This window comes from Lissotriton vulgaris, chromosome 7 (assembly GCF_964263255.1).
Source record: "Lissotriton vulgaris chromosome 7, aLisVul1.2, whole genome shotgun sequence".
Classification (NCBI taxonomy): domain Eukaryota; kingdom Metazoa; phylum Chordata; class Amphibia; order Caudata; family Salamandridae; genus Lissotriton; species Lissotriton vulgaris.
In genome coordinates, this window is record NC_141695.1 from 934,728,458 (window position 1) to 934,751,445 (window position 22,988).

General features: G+C 46.6%; 1 protein-coding gene across 1 annotated transcript in view; it reads left to right on the forward strand.

Annotated features, from left to right (window-relative positions):
* The window catches only part of DIAPH1 (diaphanous related formin 1), a 1,314,985-nt gene that overhangs the window by 861,259 nt on the left and 430,738 nt on the right, over positions 1 to 22,988 (forward strand). Inside the window, exon 18 of the mRNA XM_086931364.1 lies at positions 5,601 to 5,609. Coding sequence (XP_086787490.1) covers positions 5,601 to 5,609 — 9 coding nt within the window. The remainder of the gene's footprint in view (positions 1 to 5,600; positions 5,610 to 22,988) is intronic.

Genomic DNA, 22,988 nt, shown 5'->3' on the forward strand with positions numbered 1-22,988 from the left:
TACCAGCAATGGCTTGATGTTGGAATAACCAGTGCTTCCCCGACTCCCACCTGCTCCACTCCACCAGAAAGCGTAGTTGTGCAGCTTGGAAATACGCTGCCAAATCCGGGACCCCGATCCCACCCTGTTCAGGGGCCAGCATCGCCAGACGCAGCTTCAGATGGGGCTTCCCCCCCCTTGCCAAATGAACTGCGACAGCTCAGATTGCACCTGCTTTATCCAGCCCAAAGGGGGGCGTAGAGGGATTGTGCGGAAGAGATACAAGATCTGGTTGAGGATCGTCATCTTGACCGCCGCCACCCTACCTAGCCAAGATAGAGGATAGTGCCTCCATTGCCCCAACTCACGCCTAATTTTCAGTCGCAATTGGGAGTAATTGATAGTCACGGAGACTGCCGGTGAAGGAGCCAGCTGTATCCCGAGGTATGGCACGGCCTCCGCCGCCCACTGAATGGGGAACGACTCCTGCAAGAAGGCTCGAGTGGGTTTCTCAAGGGACAGATCCAGGGGCACCGATTTGGTCGTGTTGAGCTTAAACCCCGCTACACGACCGAAGCTCGTCAGGTCTTCAAAATACGCCGGCAAGGATGCCCTTGGACAAGAAAGCGAGATCAGAACGTCGTCCACATACAAGCTAATTGTATGCACGTCGCCCCCAAATTTGATCCCCGCACCCTCTGGTCTAATCGAAGAAGTTTCGCAAGGGGCTCCATGTAGAGGGCAAATAGCAGGGGAGACAAAGGCCACTCCTGTCGTGTACCCCTTTCGATAGCGAATCGGGGAGAGGTGATCCCGTTGACCCGGACCATGGCTGTAGTGAATTTGTACCAATTCATCACACAAGCACGGAATTTCGGACCCATACCTGCTTTCACCAGGCCCTTCTCGAGATAAGGCCAATGGACCCTGTCGAACACCTTCTCGGCATCTATGGCCAACAATATGTATTCCCCCTCCGTGCGTGCGGCCTTTTCAAGGAGATGGAAGGCCCGCTTAGTATTGTCGGAGGTCTGATGCTCCGGGATGAACCCGGACTGGTCCGGATCCACCAGGCATCCCATGTATGGGCCCAGGCGGGCGGCCAGAATCCCGGTATAGAGCTTGAGGTCCACGTTAAGCAGGGAGATAGGTCGGTATGCCCCACATTTCGTACGGTCCTTACCCGGCTTGGGTATCACAGCGATGGAGGCCTCCAAAAGGTCTCCAGGGATCGCACCCTGCTCCGAGAAAGAAGTAAATAGGCATGCAAGCATCGGGGTGACTTGGGCACAAAAGGTCTTGTAAAAACTCGCCGGGAAACCGTCCGGGCCAGAGGCCTTCGCTAATTTGAGACGAGAAATGGCCGAAATGACCTCTTCCGGTCGTATATCTCTCTCCAGATACTCCATCTGATCCTTCAGGAGGGCCGGGAGGGGGACAGTAGCCAGAAAGTCAGTTTCCTCCCCGTCAGCCGGGGGATCAGCGGAATAAAGGTCCGCATAGAAAGAGCTAAAGGAGCTGGCGATGTCATGATCCTCCGTGACATGTGTGCCATCCCCCCCTAATTATCTCCCGCACCGTTCGTTGCTGTGTCACCTCCCGCAGCTTGTGCGCTGGCAGTCGCCCACATCTGTCTCCCCCAGTGTAATACGCATGGCGCAGCCTAAGGGCCACGAATTCCGCCCGATCTAAGTCGAACGCCGCCAGCTGCTGCCGCACCGCCTTCAGCTGTCTCCATATTCTCGGGTCACTTGTTCTCCTTTGTATCTGTTCCAGCACCCTGGTCTGTTGAGTGAGTTTGTCCCTGTAAGCCTGAGGCTCTACATTCTCGGCTACCGAAATGGCAATAAACTCCCCCCTGAGAACCGCCTTAAGCGCAGCTCACTGTGTGGCAAGCGTGGTATCAGCATTGTTGTTATGTAAAAGGTAGTCTGCAATTGCGCGCTGAATCCTAGCAACCACCACCTCCCTGTGTAGAAATGTTTCCCGCAGTCGCCAAACCCTGCGTGATCGCTCTGCTGCTGCATGGAGAGGACATATGTCACTGGGGTGTGATCAGAAAGTGAGGCAGTTCCTATGTCCACCTTGGTAACAAGCGCCTGAGTAGGTGTGGATGCAAGCAGGTAATCTAAACTCTCATAGGACTTATGTGCATTGGAGTAATGCGTATAATCTCTCTCACCTGGGTGAAATCGGAGCCAAAGGTCTTGGAGGCCCAGCTCCGCCAAACGTTCCAAGCCCTCCGACGAAAGAGCCCCCGTCAGGGAAGTGCGCTGACACGACCTGTCTAGGGCATTATCGAGAACAATGTTCAAGTCACTCCCTAGTACTATATAGCGGTCGGGTGCGGTTGTGATCTCTGTGAGCGCCCTATGGAAGAACTTTTCTTGGTCCTCGATGGGGCCATATACAGTGTATATCGTGAGTGTGGAGTCCCCTATCGAGAATCTATAGGCTAACAGTCTCCTCTTAATCTCCGCAGTTTTGTGTAACACCCTGCCCCTAAACCTCTGGGCCAACAAGATTGCAACACCGGCCGTCTTAGTGGGGCTCGAGGAGAAGAATTGAGAGGGGAACCTACGAGATCGAAGGCGATGACAATCTTTGGGGAGGAGGTGTGTCTCCTGTAGGAGGCAAATGTCGGCCTGGGATTGCTCCAAACATAGCAGGACTGCCATACGTTTGACTGGGTTGTTCAGCCCTTGAACATTAAGTGTAAGTATTGTAAAATCCCTGACAGGCATTTAACCAGTGGAACACCAAACCAGCCTTATCAAAGCCGTAGAAACATACGGTGTCGCAGCATGTAAACACACCCCCACCCAAGGGCCCCTGAAGTAGAGACAAAACACAGATCCAAACCCTTGGTGGACCATGAACCATTCCCCCCACTTTCCCTGCCCAACCCCCAGAACCCCCCAAACAACAAAAGCACAATGAGTCCATCATCTACAGATGATAAGGAAAATGTAGAACGGGTAGTACACCAAACCTTTCATTGGCCTCCCTACCGCTAATGGCCAGGCAGTCAAAACAGGGAATCATGGCTCGACAATGAGCTTGACAAGTCCATCATTGGGGGCCGAGCTGCCATCTGCCGCCACCGCCTCCACCACAGACCTTCGACCTTCTGCTATTTCCATCGCTGGAGGTTTCTTCACCCTCCGCTGTCTACTCTATTGTCGCCATCTTGGCTTGGAGTCGTCCATCTCCGGCACGGTCCCCTGTCCTTCATCCTCCTCGGCGGGCACTTTGATACCCAGCAAGCGGCAGGCCTCCGAGACGGAGCGGAGCTGGTATTGCTTGTTATCCAGTCTGAAGACCAAGCGAAATGGGTGACCCCAACTGTAGGGTATCTTCTGTTGTTGCAAATGGGCCGTGACCGGTTTGAAGAGACCATGCTTGTGCAACGTGAGGGCCGCCAAGTCCTGAAACAGCAATGGTCTGTCGCACTTTCTGCAATATCTCCTCCTTCGTTCGATAATCTTGGACGCACACTAGGTTGTCCGGCGGCGGAGCCAGCAACGCCCTCGGAGGACCCGCACGATGCGCCCTGTCAAGGCGTAGTTCAGATTCCAGTGGGCGCCCCAAGACGTGATTGAAAAGTTCCCGCGCAAACCGAAACAGGTCCTTGTTGGTCTCCGACAGTGCAACGTTCCGAATGCTGATATTATGTCTCCTAGAGCGTTTCTCCAGATCTTCCATGTGCAGTTGGAGGTCTACTTGCTGATCATGGAGGCGTACAATCTCTTGTTGTAGGGCGGCAAGTTCAGATTTCCTATTGTCACTCTTGTTCTCCAAGTCTGCCACCCGCTCACCGATCCTATCCACGTCCCTTCTCACCTCCCTGATCCGTTTTCAAGGCGTGGATGTCTTCCCTTAGTGTCGTGAAGAGGATTTCTAGGAACGCTTTTGTGATAGGCTCCGAGCTAGCCTCTGCCTCCGGACCCATCTGTACCACAGCCGACCCTGTTGCGCCTTTTTTCCGGCCCGTTTGTGCTTTCGGGAAGAGCTCCTTCACAGTTTTCTCCTTGCGTCCTGTGGAAGTGGACATTGCTCTTCGCTCACCCCGGTGCTCACCGCCGGCACTCCTTCACCACCCGCTACTCTGTGGCCTCGGGTATGGCCAGGCGCGCGCCGCAATTGGTTAGCTCTCCGCGCCACCTACTCCACCAGCCTGTCCAATGCGGAATGTCCCCAGCAGCGCCTCTCCCGCTCCGGGCTGCGTCCCGTGCAACCCCGCGGCCAGTAACGCAGCTCCACCTCAGCACCAGGCCGCAGCCAGCCGCAAACCCAGAACGCGCCGCTCCTCACCGCATATCCTTCCTGTAGGCAAGCAGGCCTCACCGCGGCAGCGTGCTCCCCAGGTCCACAGACCTACCTTCAAACAAGGCCACAACTCGTCGCAGGACTGTCCACAGTGACTGACCTCTGTTCCCCTGCTGCTGCTGGTCAAAGCCACCACCTTGTCCGGTTGTCCCAGGCGGCCCAGCACTCCTCGGTGTGTGACTCGCCCTCTGTGATAGCGCTGGAGAGCCCAACTCCACCAGTCAGGCCCTCAACCGCAGCTGCGTTCCCTGCAGAGCGTTAGCAGCTCGCGGCCTTCTTCAAAATGGTGCCGCGGCCTTCCCCAGGTGTGGCCTTGTCGCAGTGCTCGGGCAGCCACCACCCGCTCGCCGTCCGCGCCCCAACACTGGTGTCTCCACCTCACCTGAGGGACGCCCTGCCACTTGCACGCCCAGTAGCAAAGCTTGCGGTCGTTATACCTCGCCGGGGTGGCACGTGAGGGCCTCTGTGCTCCAGTCGGGGCCTTGACCGTGTGCGTAGTGCTGTTGCTCCTCACCGCGCCTCCCAAGGTGGTGCCGCACCGGCCTCCTTTCCCACTCCGCCGCAACTCAGATCTGGCCACCGCTCGCGTGTATCTTCACAGTCTCCGGCGCTCTCTCAGCCCACGGCGGCCCGGACCCACCAGCCGTCACCTGCAGGCCCTCCGTAGTTTGCTGCCCGGCGTTCGTTCTCCCAGGCCACGCCGGGCCTCCAGCTGCGGTCCCGTGGCGGAGGGGCGCGTCTCCGGCTGCGAGCTCTACCCTGCCCGGCCCTCGATCTTCAAGCCTCCCGACCGGCCCCTCAGGCCAGATCAGCGGTCTCCACAGTCCGGTGCGTCCCTCAGCCTGAATCAGCGGGCCAGGAAACAGCCGGAACCGGTGCTATAAGTCGGCCGTCGGCGGGAGCAGAGAATCCAGACGTCTGCTCACACCGCCATCTTGGGTCGCCCCCTAACTGAAATCTTTTAGACTGTTGACATTAAAGTGTAGCCGGGATCAGGTGTTATAAGTAATGTTATGTTATGTTATGTTATTAAATTATTTATTAAGCGCACTAACACTGATTAGTTTCTTGGCGCTGAGTTTGACAGTAACACAACCGAGGTAAAAGAATAGGATTTAAAAAGCTGGTCTGAAAAGCCAAGTCTTCAGTGCTTTCCGAAAAGGTAGAAGATCTTGACAGAGCCGAATTTCCAGTGGCAAGGTATTCCATAGGCGGGGGGCAAGTGCTGCAAACCTACGTCCACCAGAACGTTTAAGCTTGAACGGAGGGATCTGAAGAAGGCCTAGGTGGAGTGAGCGAAGGTTGCGGGGGGGAACATATCTGGTGATTATTTGGTTAATGAATTTGGGGCTTTTGCCATGCAGTGATTTAAAAATCATGCAGCCTGCCTTGAAGCACAGCGTTGTGTGATCGGGAGCCAGTGCAGTTTAGTAAGAAGGGGGGTCGCTGCTTGCCACCTTGGTTGCTTCAGTATCATCCTGGCAGCATAGTTCTGTACCATCTGGAGACGCTTGAGTAGAAAGACTGGGAGACCCAAATAGATGGCGTTCGCGTAATCCAGATGGGACAAAACAGTGGCGATCACAACCTGGGCAGTGGCCTCTAGCGTTAGTAATCGCCGAACCTTCCTGATTTTTTTTAGCTGATAAAAAAACTTGGAAACCACCTGGCCCACTTGTGCTTTTAATGAAAGGTCACTGTCCACAATGACTCCCAGCGTTTTAGCCGATGGTGATGGTTGTAGGGCTTGACCCAGGTCTAAGGGCCAGTATTGAGGGCCCCAGTGTTTAGCGCTGTTCCCAGTCAATACCAGTTCTGTTTTCCCCGGGTTCAATTTCAGTTGAGTTTGGTCCATCCAGGATTTAATAAACCTCATGGTTGACTGGAAGTGACTGACGGATTTTTCAGAGTTATCAATGGTGAAGAGTAAGTGCAGATCATCTGCATAGTTAAAGACTCTCACCTGTTTGTCCCTCAACGTTTGTATCAGGGGGAGTATATATATATTGAAGAGGTGAGGTGACAAGGAGTAACCCTGTGGCACTCGGCATGGGGTAAGTTGTTTAACGCCAGTTAGGTCCCCCAGGCGTACCGCTTGTGAGCGGTCCTCCAAGAAGGATCTCAACCAACAGGCCGCTGTGCCCTGTATGCCGGCCTGTCCGACACGGTCGACCAAGATGTTGTGGTCGACCGTGCCGAACGCGGCCGACAGATCCAGGAGCAGCAGTGCCTGGGGAGAGCGTCTGTCTGCGCAATCTCGGAGAGTGTCCAACACCGGAGTGACTACTGCCTCCGTAGAGTGCGCAGGCCGAAATCCAGTCTGATGGGGGTCAAAGCAGGAGGACTCCTCCAAAAAGTTGGAGAGAATTTTCGCCACGTGTGCCTCTAAAATTTTGGCCAGGTAAGGCAACAACGAGATGGGCCTGTAGTTTGCCTTACATGCCGGGTCAGCCCCAGGTTTTTTCAATAGGGGTATGACCGTTGCTTCTTTGAAGGCAGACGGGACTATGCCTGACAATAGAGAGTCATTAAGGAGAGCAAGAACAGGGGTAGGGTAGGCGGAGAAGCATTCTTTCAGGATGCGGGGGGGGGGGGGGCAGATATCTAATGGGGAGCCAGATTTAACTCTCGTCAGTAGCTCCGAAAGCTGGTCCAGAGTTGTGGGTAAAAAGTTGGTGAGAGTGGCAGAACCGGTCTTGATTGCCATGCCAGTCATGATTGGAGTTTTTGATTGGGTAATGCTAGCTTTTATATCCTTGATTTTGTCACTGAAGTAAGTGTTGAGTGAGTCACACAAACACTGGGTAGGGGTTACTTTAGGACGAACATTCTCCAAATTGGTCAGTTCATTAAAAACCGAAAAGATATCTTTAGATTTGTTTGTTGATTCTAGGATACGAGAAGAGAAATACTCTGTCTTCGCTGCAGAGATGGCATTCATGTATTCCTTCCTTGCCCTAGTATATTTAATTTTCCCCTCGGTGTCATAATCACGACACCACAGGCGTTCAAGATGCCGAAGGGCCAGTTTCCTGCTTTTCAAGTCGGCTGAGAACCATCTGTTGGCGTCCGTACGGCGTGCTAGTCTGATTGTTTTATAAGGAGCATGAAGGTTACTGGCCTCTTGTAGCCAGTTGGTTAGCGTGGCAACTGACAGATTTATGTCGTTATCCAAGGAAGGGACATCCTTGGCTAGTGACTGTAGGAAAGCATCCTTATCCATAGCATTCCAGTTTCTGGCTAATTTGCCAGTAATTGGCACCGGTCTGTTTGTTAAGTGGATCCTTAGTAAGTCACCATTCTTATTGGGTTCCCAGGTGGAGATGAGATGCTTGCTCTTCTAGTATAGCAGTATATCAGGTGCCCATTACGAAGATACGCAACCGAAATCTTAATAGATGCAGTCGCCGGGTCTACGGGTATGTTGTCATAGACATGGAGCTTGGTGCTATAAATGAGTGCTTCTGATTCTAACTAGAATAATTGCAGCAGTTGCAATATGAAAAGTATTTGCTAAGAAATAAAGGTAAGACCTTATGAAATTAGTTTATTTAAAAAATAATTCTTGTTGCACATGACTCTTCTATCTTCACCTAATTGAACCAAGAGTAAATCAAACCCAAAAGAGCAAATCTTGCTGTATTTATTCGTTTGGCTTAAGAGATACTCCCAAACTGTATCTCCTGGAACTTATTAATAATACAAAATGTCCTAGCAATCTTGAAGGAAAGGTTTCAATTCTATTGAGAACACGGAGGTGAGGATTATTCGTTGTTTCCTTTTATAAATAAAAAAGAACAGTAATCCTCATTACTATAACAGTACTATGTTTCCCAAGAAGCATAGGAAAAAATGTAGTCCATCACAACCAATAGTAATCACCTTAACAGTATGAATGCCCTTGCCTTTTAATACTCCCATCCTTTCTTCTTGCAAACATAGTACTCTGCTTCCTTCTCATCGCTCCAGCTTTTGTTCAGTACCTAAGAGATAATAATCCTCTCCAGTCCTTTCACTTCTAGTGCCTAGTATAAAGTATACCCATCACAAACTCAATTGGGCAGGGTTTAAGATACATAAGTAATCATTGTATCTGTCGAGAAATCTGGTGTGATAGTCCTTACCTTGATGTCCTTAATAGAATTGAAAAATTTCCCTCAAAATAGCTAGGATCTTTTTTATTCTAGGTCATGCCCAGAGGCAAGGTTTATGCTAGTTCAAAGATTATTTATTACAATTGAAGTCACACCTTTTACTAGTTTAAAGTAGAATTGTTCCAAGATAATCATAAGATTAGTCTGCTGCCTTCATGAGATCATTGAGTTTTGCTCCCCATGAAAACGCCTTGGATGCCATGTCATGGCCATGGCATTAAATGTGTCCCCAATCTGGTAGTGTCAATCCTAGCCTCCTCCAACGCCCACCTAATCCATCTGTCTATGGTGGGAGAGGATACCTCCTTAGAAGGCTTTTTTATTGATATGAACAATTGGTTAACCCCTGAATTACTGATTGCTTCTGTCATGGCTTCATACACGTAATACATTTAACCCCACTCAACTGATGGGAGGGCTTGAGTTCAGGATAATAAATTACCTTGGTATTACATTTTGTTCTTCTGGATATAGAAAAAGTGACCCCTTGAAGGGTGTACATTCTGCCTGAAAGGTCTATAACTTTAACATCAGAACCGTTTTGCATGAAATTTAACAAAGAGTAATTGACAATTTACCTGTTAGCTCTTTCCTTGAAGGGAAGTCAGTCGCAAGGAGAGAAAATAACACCTGGTTAACATACCACAGATGAGTTTTTCGGTGTAGGGGTTTTTGAAAGTCTACCCCTCTGACTAATCAGCATGCCAGCGGATTTTCCACTACTGTCATATCATCAACGTATCCATGACCAGCTCAGATAGCCAAGCAAAAACCATTTATACATCTGTAAAATTCCCCTTGTGTAACAAGTTGTGACAGAAAATTAAAGACCTGGACAACGTCCAACCCCACTGGAACCAAATCCCGTTCCACACAGCAATTAGCCATGGTCCTCAAATCGACTTGTGTCTTTTTACTGTGCTGTCTGCCTAGTCTTTCCTGATGCAATCTTGAGCTTGTTCAAAAAGACTTGGGAGCTTCCAATGTTCTGTGGTATCCTTCATGCTATAACTTGAAATAAACCTTCCAGGCCTAGTCGATGGTATTTCCCCTCCAGATTCAACAGAAGGTTCTGAAGATGGGTAAACTGATTGGTAAATCTCAGGAAAGTTCATTCAGAACTAGGAAACAAAATTACAACTTTCATATCGTAGTGATCAGCACCACATTGCCACCGGCTGCACCCTCTGCGCAGCTCTCATGCAATCATCGCAAAAAGAGGAAAGATCTAAATGGTCTTAGGTAACGAAAGTTGCAGAAAAGCATCCGTTGTCACTGTATTTGGGCCTGGTTTCCAACTGAAGTACTGCAGTGTCAAGTCAGGAGGCAAACATGTCTGTGTGAAAGGAACCCCAGAATAACAAGAGTGACCGAACACTCCTGTGTACAGTTGCCATGCGCTGGCATCAAAGAAGTGAGGGGTTTGCCAGTCCTCTGTTCCGAGTCCTCTGCAAGTACTCCACCGTGACCGCAACCTAATTGTCCAGGCAGATGTGCCAGAATTCCTTGACCATCTCCGTGAGAAGGTGAGAAGGGGTCCCTTCCAGATGGTTTGTGTACTACACTGCCAAGACATTTTCCATTCTGAGGGGGATGCAAAACTTTGCCAGTCTCTTTGTCCAACATTTGATGGCATATGATCCCGCCAGCAACTCTAGGCAGTTTCCATTGTCTGCATGTAGACCAGTCTCCACATCTGGTTACTTAGCCTGACCTGCTGGCATCTGATGGTCAAAACTGGTAAAGACCTGAAAATCACGTTGCTGTTCCAGGCTTCCATATGTCAAAGCTACCAGTGAATTCTTCTTGGGCGTTGTCTGACCGCTCTACTAATTATGAATAACTTGGTTCTTTCCTGAGGTGAGGAGTCTTTGACAGTGCATCACTCTGTAGTGTAGTGGACCTATTAATATAGCCTGGATGTAAGAGACCAACAGCCCCTTTATGTGGGCTAATTTCCGCAGTAATATCCTAGTTTTGGTTATGACATATTTCAGCTCCTTCCAGATTTTCATTACTTTTGAGGTTGGTAGTTTAAGGATTGCTGAGACTGACTCTACCATGAACCCCTGAAATTAGATCGAATTTACCCGGTGGAGTATAGACCTCTCCTGGTTGACCATGAAACCTAGGTTTTGTAGCAAAGTTACCATCAGGCGAAGATGCTCCTTCAGTTTGTGAGGACCTTAATCCATAAGGATAATGTTGTTCAGATAAACTATCAACCTCATAGCTCCCTCTCTGAGTAACTTAAACATAGTTCTCGATACCTTCCGGAAGCACCACGGTGTTGACAGTCGGCCAATGGTAGAGTTGTAAAGTCTCAAGATGTTGCTCTCCATTGGAGCTGCAGGAACCTGTGCTGTGGATGAAAAATCGGTATTGCAAGATACTTGTCTTATAGGTCCAACTGTGCCATTCCATCTCCTTCTCTGAGGATACTTTTCACCTTGAAGTGGCAAAATACTACCCACTCATTAAAGTGTGAGGTTTAATACTGGGTGAAAACCCTTGTCCTTTTTCTGGACCAGAAGAAGGTTTCTGATGGAGGCCATGGGATGAGGGTCTTTTGTACTACAGACTCCTTCTGCACCAGTGCCTCGACCTCCTGGACTATGAGTCTGGATTATTTCTGTGAAAAATGTATGGATTTTGGTCTCTGCCATTGCTCTAAGTGAGCCGTAAAATTCTAATTGAAAACCTGCAACGGTTTGGAGGACCCAAGCATGGTTGGTTAGTTTCTGCCAACTGACAAAATAATTACCCTTCCATGGGAAGAAGATATTAGCTTAACAGAGAATCCAGAGCTAGACGTGTTTTTGCCTCTGCATGAGCCTCTGAGGCCACTATTTTGTTGTTTAGCCTGTATGGGAAGAATCCACCAAAACGATTTTGATCTTGCCAGTATCCCCCGGCGATTAAATTGACCTTTTTGAGGGTCTTCGGGTGAAAGCCGAGCAGTGCAGTTCCCTCTTCCTCGTCAGGCCTCTCCCCAAATCTTCTGCCTTAAGATTTTCTCAATGGATGCCTGCTCATTGTCCAGATAAATAAATCTAGCCACATATTTGCCTTGCTCCAACATAAATGGGTCTCCAAAATGGGCACTGTCTGCTATGAACCAAGTTTATGAAGTAGCTAGATCACCCAGCTTTGGGTAATAAGCATTTACCTTCTTCTCTCGATAGAGATGACACAGTTGGTTTTGCCCAAAAGTATGATGGTTCGTTCTTCCCAACTTGACAGGATTTCTGGTGAGATCAGAGTGCCTAACTCTCTAGCTTACTCAGGGTCTTTGTCAGGGGTGTGCTCACCAGATCTGTCAATACACTTTTTATGGGGGTTTTGGCAAATTTTGTGAGAAAAATTGTAATCTTTGAACAATTTCTGACATCACCACCACCATACCCACAAGAGAAGATCTGGGGAATTCTACTATTTGACCTCCTGGCCCAAGTGTTTCTGAAGTGAATTAGCAACATGTTCGGCGACCTTGTCCGTTAAGGACCAGGCTGAGGACTTGCGTTGCTAGGTAGTCTCAGGATCCAATATATTTGGAGGTGCTGTAGGGGGTAGAGCCTGACTCTCACTAGATTGGTCTTAAGGAGCAGACAAGGGACGCCAAAGTCTACCTACATCAATTTTGTCATCTGTGTCATCAAGAGACTAAAGTCCACTTTTCCCATCATCTTGGGGGGGATATATGGTACTGATCATGCCTGGCATAGTCGTCAAAAGAATCACCTGTGATAGCATGAGGGGGTTCCGTCCTACCTGATTTCCCTGGTTCCTTTCTTGTATACTGTTTGACTGAGATAGGAATGGGTATTTGAGCCTGTGAAGGGCGTCTTCCCAGTCGGGTCCTCCCATGCCATTTTGGCCTTGAATTAGGCTGTAATCTGGCGCTATGATAAGATAAAGATAAGATAAATTTTATTTTGTATAGTTAATTAAAACCAATACAATCGTTGTGTTTAAAACAATTTCTTAAAATATGGTGAGAATAGTCTGTGTAATTGTCCTTATCAAAGTTCATGCCGTGAGGGACCGAGAATAATTGTCTAGCAGAGTTCCCTGAGCCCGGCCGGGCTAGGCGTTTGTAGCCCAAATTTCGTCCGCTAGGTGCCAGAACCTGTGCTTGCCGCAACTTGTAGATTTGGTAGTCTTTGCTCTATCGTGGTCAGAAACTTAACGTATCTACAATTCCGTTTTGTATTCGCAGGGTTCAAGCATGCAAGCACAGCCTACCTGCGCGTGCTGGTCCCTATCTGCTTGAGCTGGTCCCTTAATAGCTGTCGGCGGACTTGTCGAAGCGCTTCGCAGAGACAGGTCATGTGGAGTATGTCTCCAGTTGCTAGGTTGCAGAGCGGACAGACTTCCTGACCATTGCTCCTGAGCCATGGTGGTTGATGCTCTCTGCTGGGCAGGATCCCTAATCTGTATTTCAGAAACTTCAGTTTGATGGTTTTGGGATAGCTCTGGCTGAAGTAAAGTTGTGGTGTCAGGGATTTATACGTGTTTAGTGTCATCCTCGCATGGTTTCTTTTAGCAAAAGCGGCCTATACTCTATTAGGGAAAGAGTTTTACGTTTTTCCAAACCGCTTTTTTAAACAAATTTTGCCCCAGTTGCATTGCCCAGAGTGCGGAAGCTTTGACAGCCCCCAATGCTGCCTTCAAGTAGGAGCATGCCTGAGATACATCCCTGCTTTGTATGTCTTGCCACAGCATCGCGTTTAAGGTGTCATTGGAAGCAGAGCGGAGTTTGTGGCAGCAGATAATGTAGGCTCCTTGTCTTGCAAGGTCTTGTTTTTTTAGGCCAAACTCCAGCCTTATTTGGCAGGCGAGGTGCAAGACGGAAGTGAGAACAGAGTTCTATATGCTTTTACCTGGATGTTATCTAAGTTCCTAGAGTCTCTTCCTCGTAATGCCTCACTGCCATAAGAAATTGAGGGGAGCAGTTTAGCCTGGATGACTTTTAGATATGGTGTCAAGGTTGGCCCCGATAGTTGGTTTGCTAGATTTTTCAATGTGATGGCGATCAAGGCCCCTCTTCTTTTAGTTTCCTCCATCTGCCGAATGAATGAGCCGGCGGTGTCGAAGATAATTCTCAAGTATTTGTATTCGCGTAAAGACTCTATTTTTTGGCCACCCAGAGTCCAGGGCTTCTGATGTTTGTTCCTGTCGTTGATCGACATTGTACGTGTTTTACTTAGATTGATTTTTAAATCATTTTCCATTGCGTAGCTGTGCATTTCGATCAGCAAATTCTGGAGGCAAATATGTGTGTGGCTAAGAAGTACCACGTCATCTGCGTATAATAAATTACTTAGGGTTTTTCCTCCCAGCCTCGGAGAGTGGGAGTTGTGTCAAGTCAGCCTGATAAGTCTGCCATAAATAGGTTGAACAAAGTCGGGGCCAGCACACACCCTTTTTTTAACCCTTTAGTCGTGCGGACTCTGGAAGACAGATGGGTCCCACTTCCCAGCTTCACCTGCACCCAGGTGTCATAATGGAGTAACTTCAGCATGTTTAGAAGCGATTGAGGTATGCCCCATTGTGCAAGTTTCCGCCACGGCATGCCTCTCTCAATATTATCGAAGGCTGCGCTAAAATCGATATAGCACAAGTGCAGCAGCAGTTTTTTTATTTTAGCTCCTTCCATTATCAGCGAGATAGCCAGGATGTTGTTTGTTCTGTTTTTTTTCCGGAAACCCGTCTGGTTCCATGGAGTAATCTGCTTTGAGTCCGCCCATGTCACGATCTCCTCTAGGATTATTCCAGCGAAGTATTTGGCCTTGTTGTCAAGGAGACCTATTAGACGGTAGTTATCGGGGACCATTTTGTCTCCCTTTTTGTGTATGGGGACAATCGTCAACCCTCTCCAGGAATCCGGGATTATGTTTAGGAGTCTGACTTCTGTGAAGAAAGGTTGTAAGCTGGCGCTATGGGTCTCAGGGGTCACCTGTTCCAAGAGATGGCACACAATCTCCACTTCCTTGGAGGTTCAGGCAGTGTCGCATCCCAAGTCTTTAATTTCTTCCTGAAGGGACCCAGGGCACTGTTCACCTGAATAGAGGCGTCTACCACCACAATGAGGCCTGTCCCAAGAGAAAAAATCCCCTCCTTATATATACTGGAGTCCCCTTATTGCATGATGGGCATACGATATCAAAATGGGTTGAGGGTAGGTGCTGAGAGCAGAACAGGGCAGTAACCGCCTACGATCTATGGGTACATAACTGGTGTGACACAGTAGAACTCTGTAAATTGCTCCTTGGAAGGAATCACAAGTAGCAATCTGTGTTCACTAAAAGGTAGCAGCAACTTAAGCAGACCAACAGAGCTGGAAAGAAGGGGCGGCGTGGAAAGATGAGGCAGCGTGGGTTGAAAACGCTGTATAAAATAACAGGTAGTCTCTGGAAACCTGTGGGCCTGAGAATCTGGTTGCACTATTTGAAACGAGCACGGTGTCAAAAATCGATGGTGTGTATTCAGCAATAAACCGTAATGGCTGTCCTCAAGTGCCACTAGCTGATCAGTGGAAGGACATGAACCCTCAGAACACAATTAAACGCATCCACGCCAGTGAGTCCTGTAAGGACCGCCAAAGGGCGCTCTTTACCAGTACAGCGCACAATTTTTACTTCACCACAGAAGAAACATTAATTATAGCACAGTATAAACACAAAAACTAGGGGAGCTGCTTTTCTTGATGAGGGGTGCAGTAAAGAAAGAAGGGGCAAAGAGGAAGAACATTCATGCCGTTATGGAGATTCCTAACGACGGACTACATTTTGTTTCCCATGCTAGCTAGTAAAACAAAGAAAGGAGAAAGCTTAATCCTCAGCTCCAGGCCGGGCATGGAATCTGATGGTCATGAAAAGTCCAAATATGTGCCTTATTTTTCTCCAGAAGTCTAACAATTGAGCTAAATACTCAACTAACACTATGGCTAAATACTCTACTAACACTGTGGCTTTTCCATAGCTGTTTATCCTACAATGGAAAACCAAACGTCAGTCAAGCAAGGTCTGGAGTGAAAGACCCAGCTGCTGCCACTACTCTCTAGAATAAAAAGTTATCTGTTTTTCAAGTGGTTATTTCCAGATGGGTTGAGATTTGGGCCAACTGAGCTTGAGTAACATATTCTGCAAAAACATGAGGCCTTCTAATCCTTCCTTCTTGTGCATGGCATGTAAGGCCAGTGTCCTAAAACCAAATGATTTCCATATGCAATGGAGTGATGGAAACAATCATAGATCCCCAGCCTAATGACTACACGGATGATAACTTGCGTTGCAGCAGTGAACAGGGTTGACTCGAGAGTAAAGTAAAAGTAAAAGTAAATAGTTTATTGTGATGATTATTTAAAATTTTACAATATTACACATCTCAGACAAAAACTAAAAACTGTGTTCTCGAATAAAAACACTAAAAAATGTAATTTTGTAAGTAATTAAATATCTACAATAGGCATAACATCTAATTTGCTCTTGACTATCATTAAAAACTTTACAAAGATAGCATTTAAAATAATGTCGTTCGAGTTCATGCAATTGATCAAGGCCTGTCTACATGTCCTTATGCCACGTACTTTGAAGGGAAACTTTAGTAACGATTTCCTCTCCTGTAAAAGCGTAGGGCAGATACAGAGAAGATGAAGCATATCTTCCTCACCGTTGTTTCACAGTCTGCATTTCTTTTGAGTTTTCGGTCTCTCCCACGGGGGAAGGTGACCTAGGCCTGGCATTGTTCCAAATCTGGCTTTAAGGAGGACCTGTTTGTTTTTTTCTGTCCATGGTGTTACCAGGTATTGTTGGATTTCCTTCTTTTTATATCCATTAATTATCATCCATGCGTGTTTTCTTTTGGTGAGGATAGCTTTATCGTTTAAGATGGATAGATGGTTTGCAGTTTTATTAATTATTTTCTTGAACGATGACTTGATTATATTGTTTTCCCATATTGGCGTCATCGCAAATTCGTTTATTGCTTCCTTTAGGTAGATCCACCCAGTAGAATTTGTGTCCTTATTTATTTCTATCCATAAGAGTTGCGATATTTCGTTTTGATGGTCATTTTTTATTTGGTTCCATACTTTTATAAAGTGGCCTTGCCTTGCATGTTGCTGGTTGGTCAGTCCAAACTCCAGCCTTACTTGGGCTGGGGACGCATTTGCTGGTAAATGGAATATGGCTCGGTAGGCTCTGGTTATGATCTTGTTCAGGGTTTCGCTATCCTTGCCCATTATCACTTCACTGCTATATGTTATGGTCGGTAGGAGTTTTGCGGCAATTGCATTCAGCAGAGGACCATATGTTAGGCTGGGAAGTGACTTTTGCACAGTTCTAAATGCTGCAGTTAGTGAGTTCGCTTTTCTTTGAGTCTCACTTTTTTGCAGTTGATAGCTACCCTTCGCATCAAATAGCACACCCAGGCATTTATATACCTCTACTTGCTCCAGCTCCTTTGTATCCATAATCCATTTACTTTTATATCTTCTCTTGTTGTTTTTGGTCACTACCATAATCTTTGTTTTAGTCTCGTTTATGACCATCCCATTCTCTTTCGAGTATGTTTGAGTCCTCCTGATTAGACGCTGCAGTCCAACTTTAGTATGGCTCAATAGTATGACGTCATCCGCATACATTAAATTCGTAAGGCGCTTATCAGCTAGTTTCGGGGGATGTGCATTCTCGTCATCCAATATTCCCGTTAGGTCCGCAAGAAACAAAATTAAAAAGTAGGGGGGCTAAAACACAACCTTGTTTCAGGCCTTTCCTTTGCTGGAATCTCCTTTGATAGCGTTCGTCCATCCCCCATCCTCACGCTTACCCATGTCTCTGTATAGAAAAGGCGAATCAGCTTGAGGAGGGGGCGTGGGATATTAATTTTTTCCAGTTTATTCCACAGAAGGTCTCTTTTGACACAATCAAATGCTGATTTAAAGTCGATAAAACATAGGTACAGGGGTTGTTTGAGTCTGATTGATTTATCCATTAGTAGTGCGAGAACCATTATGTTTGTTGTTGTTCCTAGGCCTTGAATAAAGCCTGTTTGGTTTAAGGGCAATTTCTTCGTATCCCTCACCCATTCAGATAGTTTTGTTAACAAAATTCTTGCAAATAGCTTGGCATCCGTGTCTTGAAGAGTAATCAGTCTGTAGTTTTCTGCAAGAGCCCAATCTCCTTTTTTAAAAATTGGAGTTATTAGAGATCCTCGCAATGATATAGGGATAGTTCCAGTTCTAATGACTTCTGTGGTTAGTTTCTCTAATATGGTCGCCCATAGTTCTGGGTTTTCTTTAAAGAGAGCAGACGGTATCCCATTTCGTCCAGGAGCGCCGTTTTTCTGTTTTTTTATAAGTTTGATTATCTCTTCTATTTCTATAACTATTGGCGTATCCTTAAAAGGAGATTTATCTTTTTTGTACCCATGTCCCTTTTCTAGGGGTCTTAACTGTGAAGTGTCTTGATTTAAGTGTCTCCTCAGAAAGATCTCCCATTCCTGCTCAGTTAGTGGTGGTGAGATTACCTGCTTGTTAGGTCTAGCAAGGTTATTGATAATCTTCCAGAAGTCTCTAGAGTTCTTTTGCTTGCTAGCATGGAATACTTTTGCCCAGGTTGCTTGTTTTGCCTGATTTTTCTCACCCCATATTAGTTTCTTCAGATTTTGATTCAATAACTTTAATTTTCCCAGATTTTCCGCTTTTATCCCTGGTTTCTTTAGTAGCCTGACAATCCTGTTTCGTTCTTTCTTCAATGTCCTTATTGTATAAGGCAGATTTAAGTGGTTTTCATTATCCCTGGGTGGCTCTCTATATTTTTGGTTCTTAGTATTTATTTTAGTTTGTGGTGTGGTCAGATTCCCCGTGAAGTATTCCCATTGCTCTATCACTGTTTTTGCTACTGTGTCCTTAAGGCATACTTCCAAAATCCTTTCCACTTCATCATTCATTATGTCTTTATTTTCCACATTCCCCAAAAAAAAATTGTAGTTTGTTGTGCCAATATGCCCATGGGCGGATTGGTACTCCTTATTTCTATTTAGTCCGATGTTCATTATAATTATTTGTTGAGCATGATCACTTTCGTTAACTTTCTTTAGTTGGTACGAGATAATATTGTGGAACATATGCAACGAGGTCATGGTGTTATCGATCCTTGAACATCCGTTATGCCCAAAGTAACTGTTTAATGGTGGAATGTCTGTTTTTATTCTACCGTTAAGTATTCGGAGTCCCATTGCTTCAATGTCCATTAATAGTTTCTTTCCCTTTCTATTCTCATCGGCATTATTGTGTATCCCTAGATCTTGCTCAGGAATTAGCCATTGATGGTTTTGGGATTGTATTATGTCGTCTCTTGTGTGGGATGACATAAGATTTCAATTAAAGTCCCCGGTAATCATGAAATCTGCTAGGGGATCCTCTATCATTATATTAATAAGGGCATTGTTCAGGGTTCTACAAGTTTCATCCCTGCTCCGATTTGTAGGCAAAATATATACTGTAATCAGATATGTTTTAGGGTTTTGGGTAGATTTTTTATAGATTAATTTGACTATCAAGATATTATTGCTGTCTACTATCACTTGCAAAAACAACAGGTGATGGACCGAATGTGGATCAATGTCACACACTCAACCCAGTCCAAAGATCTGGGCCCAAATCCATCGTTTTTTTGCACTCCACACCACCCCGGGTTAGACAATGGCGATATGCAAATCAGCTCTGACCCTGTGCCCCATGGGAACAGTCCAGTCCGAACTACAAAAGCCATGTCCTTCCCAGAACGGAATCAAGCATCCGAGGACCGGACCGGTTTCGAGGTAACACCTCTCATCAGCCCGGCTAGCTTGACTCCAGTGGTGTGGAGTGCCTGGGACCCACGTCTGGGCATCCCCAGCGCACTTAGGGCGGCATTTGCAAAAACAACAGGTGATGGACCGAATGTGGATCGAATGTGGATCAATGTCACACACTCAACCCAGTCCACATTCGGCCCATCACCTGTTGTGTTTGCATATTCCGCCCTAAGTGCGCTGGGGATGCCCAGACGTGGGTCCCAGGCACTCCACACCACTGGAGTCAAGCTAGCCGGGCTGATGAGAGGTGTTACCTCGAAACCGGTCCGGTCCTCGGATGCTTGATTCCGTTCTGGGAAGGACATGGCTTTTGTAGTTCGGACTGGACTGTTCCCATGGGGCACAGGGTCAGAGCTGATTTGCATATCGCCATTGTCTAACCCAGGGTGGTGTGGAGTGCAAAATAACGATGGATTTGGGCCCAGATCTTTGGACTGGGTTGAGTGTGTGACATTGATCCACATTCGGTCCATCACCTGTTGTGTTTGCATATTCCGCCCTAAGTGCGCTGGGGATGCCCAGACGTGGGTCCCAGGCACTCCACACCACTGGAGTCAAGCTAGCCGGGCTGATGAGAGGTGTTACCTCGAAACCGGTCCGGTCCTCGGATGCTTGATTCCGTTCTGGGAAGGACATGGCTTTTGTAGTTCGGACTGGACTGTTCCCATGGGGCACAGGGTCAGAGCTGATTTGCATATCGCCATTGTCTAACCCAGGGTGGTGTGGAGTGCAAAATAACGATGGATTTGGGCCCAGATCTTTGGACTGGGTTGAGTGTGTGACATTGATCCACATTCGGTCCATCACCTGTTGTGTTTGCATATTCCGCCCTAAGTGCGCTGGGGATGCCCAGACGTGGGTCCCAGGCACTCCACACCACTGGAGTCAAGCTAGCCGGGCTGATGAGAGGTGTTACCTCGAAACCGGTCCGGTCCTCGGATGCTTGAATCCGTTCTGGGAAGGACATGGCTTTTGTAGTTCGGACTGGACTGTTTCCATGGGGCACAGGGTCAGAGCTGATTTGCATATCGCCATTGTCTAACCCAGGGTGGTGTGGAGTGCAAAATAACGATGGATTTGGGCCCAGATCTTTGGACTGGGTTGAGTGTGTGACATTGATCCACATTCGGTCCATCACCTGTTGTGTTTGCATATTCCGCCCTAAGTGCGCTGGGGATGCCCAGACTTGGGTCCCAGGCACTCCACACCACTGGAGTCAAGCTAGCCGGGCTGATGAGAGGTGTTACCTCGAAACCGGTCCGGTCCTCGGATGCTTGATTCCGTTCTGGGAAGGACATGGCTTTTGTAGTTCGGACTGGACTGTTCCCATGGGGCACAGGGTCAGAGCTGATTTGCATATCGCCATTGTCTAACCCAGGGTGGTGTGGAGTGCAAAATAACGATGGATTTGGGCCCAGATCTTTGGACTGGGTTGAGTGTGTGACATTGATCCACATTCGGTCCATCACCTGTTGTGTTTGCATATTCCGCCCTAAGTGCGCTGGGGATGCCCAGACGTGGGTCCCAGGCACTCCACACCACTGGAGTCAAGCTAGCCGGGCTGATGAGAGGTGTTACCTCGAAACCGGTCCGGTCCTCGGATGCTTGATTCCGTTCTGGGAAGGACATGGCTTTTGTAGTTCGGACTGGACTGTTCCCATGGGGCACAGGGTCAGAGCTGATTTGCATATCGCCATTGTCTAACCCAGGGTGGTGTGGAGTGCAAAATAACGATGGATTTGGGCCCAGATCTTTGGACTGGGTTGAGTGTGTGACATTGATCCACATTCGGTCCATCACCTGTTGTGTTTGCGTCTACTATCACTTGTTCATGCTGTACTTGTAGTGTATTAGAAAGAAATATTGCCTGTCCACCACTGGCTCGTCCGAACCTTCGCTCTTTTTTTGCGTGCTCATAATAGCCAGCGTATCCATGTAGCATAAATGGGTTAGTTTCCCAGGTTTCTTGTAATACTATAATGTGGGGGTATCCCGCTATGGAGTCTATCTGAGCATTTAAGATCTTAGCTCTGTCCATTTATATTCCATGAGCATACTCTTACTATTTCATTGTCATTACTTTTGTCTCCTATTTGTGATCAGGTACCATATCATTGTTTCTGGTTACTGTGGAGTGCCATAGTTACCCATTTTTCATTTATTTCTAAATTTCTATATATGGTGTTTTGTGGTATGGTACATATATATTTTGTCCGGATCTACCAAGAGCATTTTTTAGAACTGAAATAGTCTGTATGTCTACCTTTTTGTGTTTTGGTGTTGTTTCCTCTCCAATGAATGGAGTGGGTAAACCTCTGGTAGTTTTTTGGTAAGTAATATGCCCCAGGATTTAAATGTTGTTTGCTCGTTTATAATCTGGTCAGCTATTATTGGCGACCTTAATGTTATTAGCGTTGCGGTTTGGTTATTATGTTTCCCCTCCAAAAATTCGACAGAGCTTATATCGTCACTGTCGATATTGGTAAGTGCCGGTATGGATTTGAAAAGTCTAAGTAAATACCCACTGTTAAGTATATCTTGCCTACCTCTAGATTGGAATTTAGGTGTGAATATAATTTTTTCACTATTTATTGGGATTTGTACAGTAGGGACATTTTTTTTCTCAGGTTGCTTGGGTATATAGATAATTCACTTTTTTCCTTCCCTACTTTTAATATGTAAATTGTCCCATTCCGATGCATTTGTGGGACCATTTGCTGCCTTCGACACTGTAAGGGCCCAATCCTTCTCTTTTTTTTCCTCAGCAGTGCCATGTATTTGGTGGGGAGTTATTATTTGAATTGTATTTGTTGGACTGCTTCTGTTCGTTTTGTCTGGATTACAATTACTAGGCACTGTTTCTTCTTTTTTGAGAATTGTATCCAGTTTTATTATCTGACGCAGGTTATCTAGAGAATCATTACCCATTTGTCCTTCTGTTACTCCGTTGACGTTTCTCTTAAGCATTTGTGTTTCATTTACTAGCTGGCATATTGGATGTATTGGGTCCTTTTGTTGATTTTTTTTCCAAAGATTGGAAAGTAATTATTTCTACCTTTCTGTGTATCTTCAGTGGTTGGTGGTGTCGGATTGTTATCTGTCTTTAATGTAGAATTTAGTTTGTTTATCTTTTTTCCTTGCTTTACGAAGTTTTTTCTTTTGTCGTTTTGTGATGGTCGTGAATCCGTCTGAATCAGTATGATTATCGCTTTGATCCTCATGGTTAACTACAGATGTAACTTCGTTCTCCGATAGCTCCATGATTTGTTGGACCGGTAAACTAATTCTTTTATCTGGAAGTTTTAATGATTCTTTTGATTCTGTCCCTTTAGGGTTATAAAAACCACTCCCAGTTTTGTTTAATTCCTCTTTCTTCGTAGGGGTAATATTCGTCATAACTTCCTCCTGTTTGACTTTGATGTTTCTTTTAGTATCTTCTATTATGCTGGCTAAAACTGCTGGTAGTACTGCTAGTTTGTCCATAATAGGTACATAGATACAATCGGAGGTCGTGTTTTCATTTTCTTTTTGAGCTTTGATTATCAAGTCATTTAGTTGGGCAAGTTTGTTGTTGATTCCCGCTACATTATTTGCCTTAATTTTTAGAAGATCAATTTGAATGTTCATTTTATTTGATTGGTACTGGAGTGCCTCTAGGGTAAG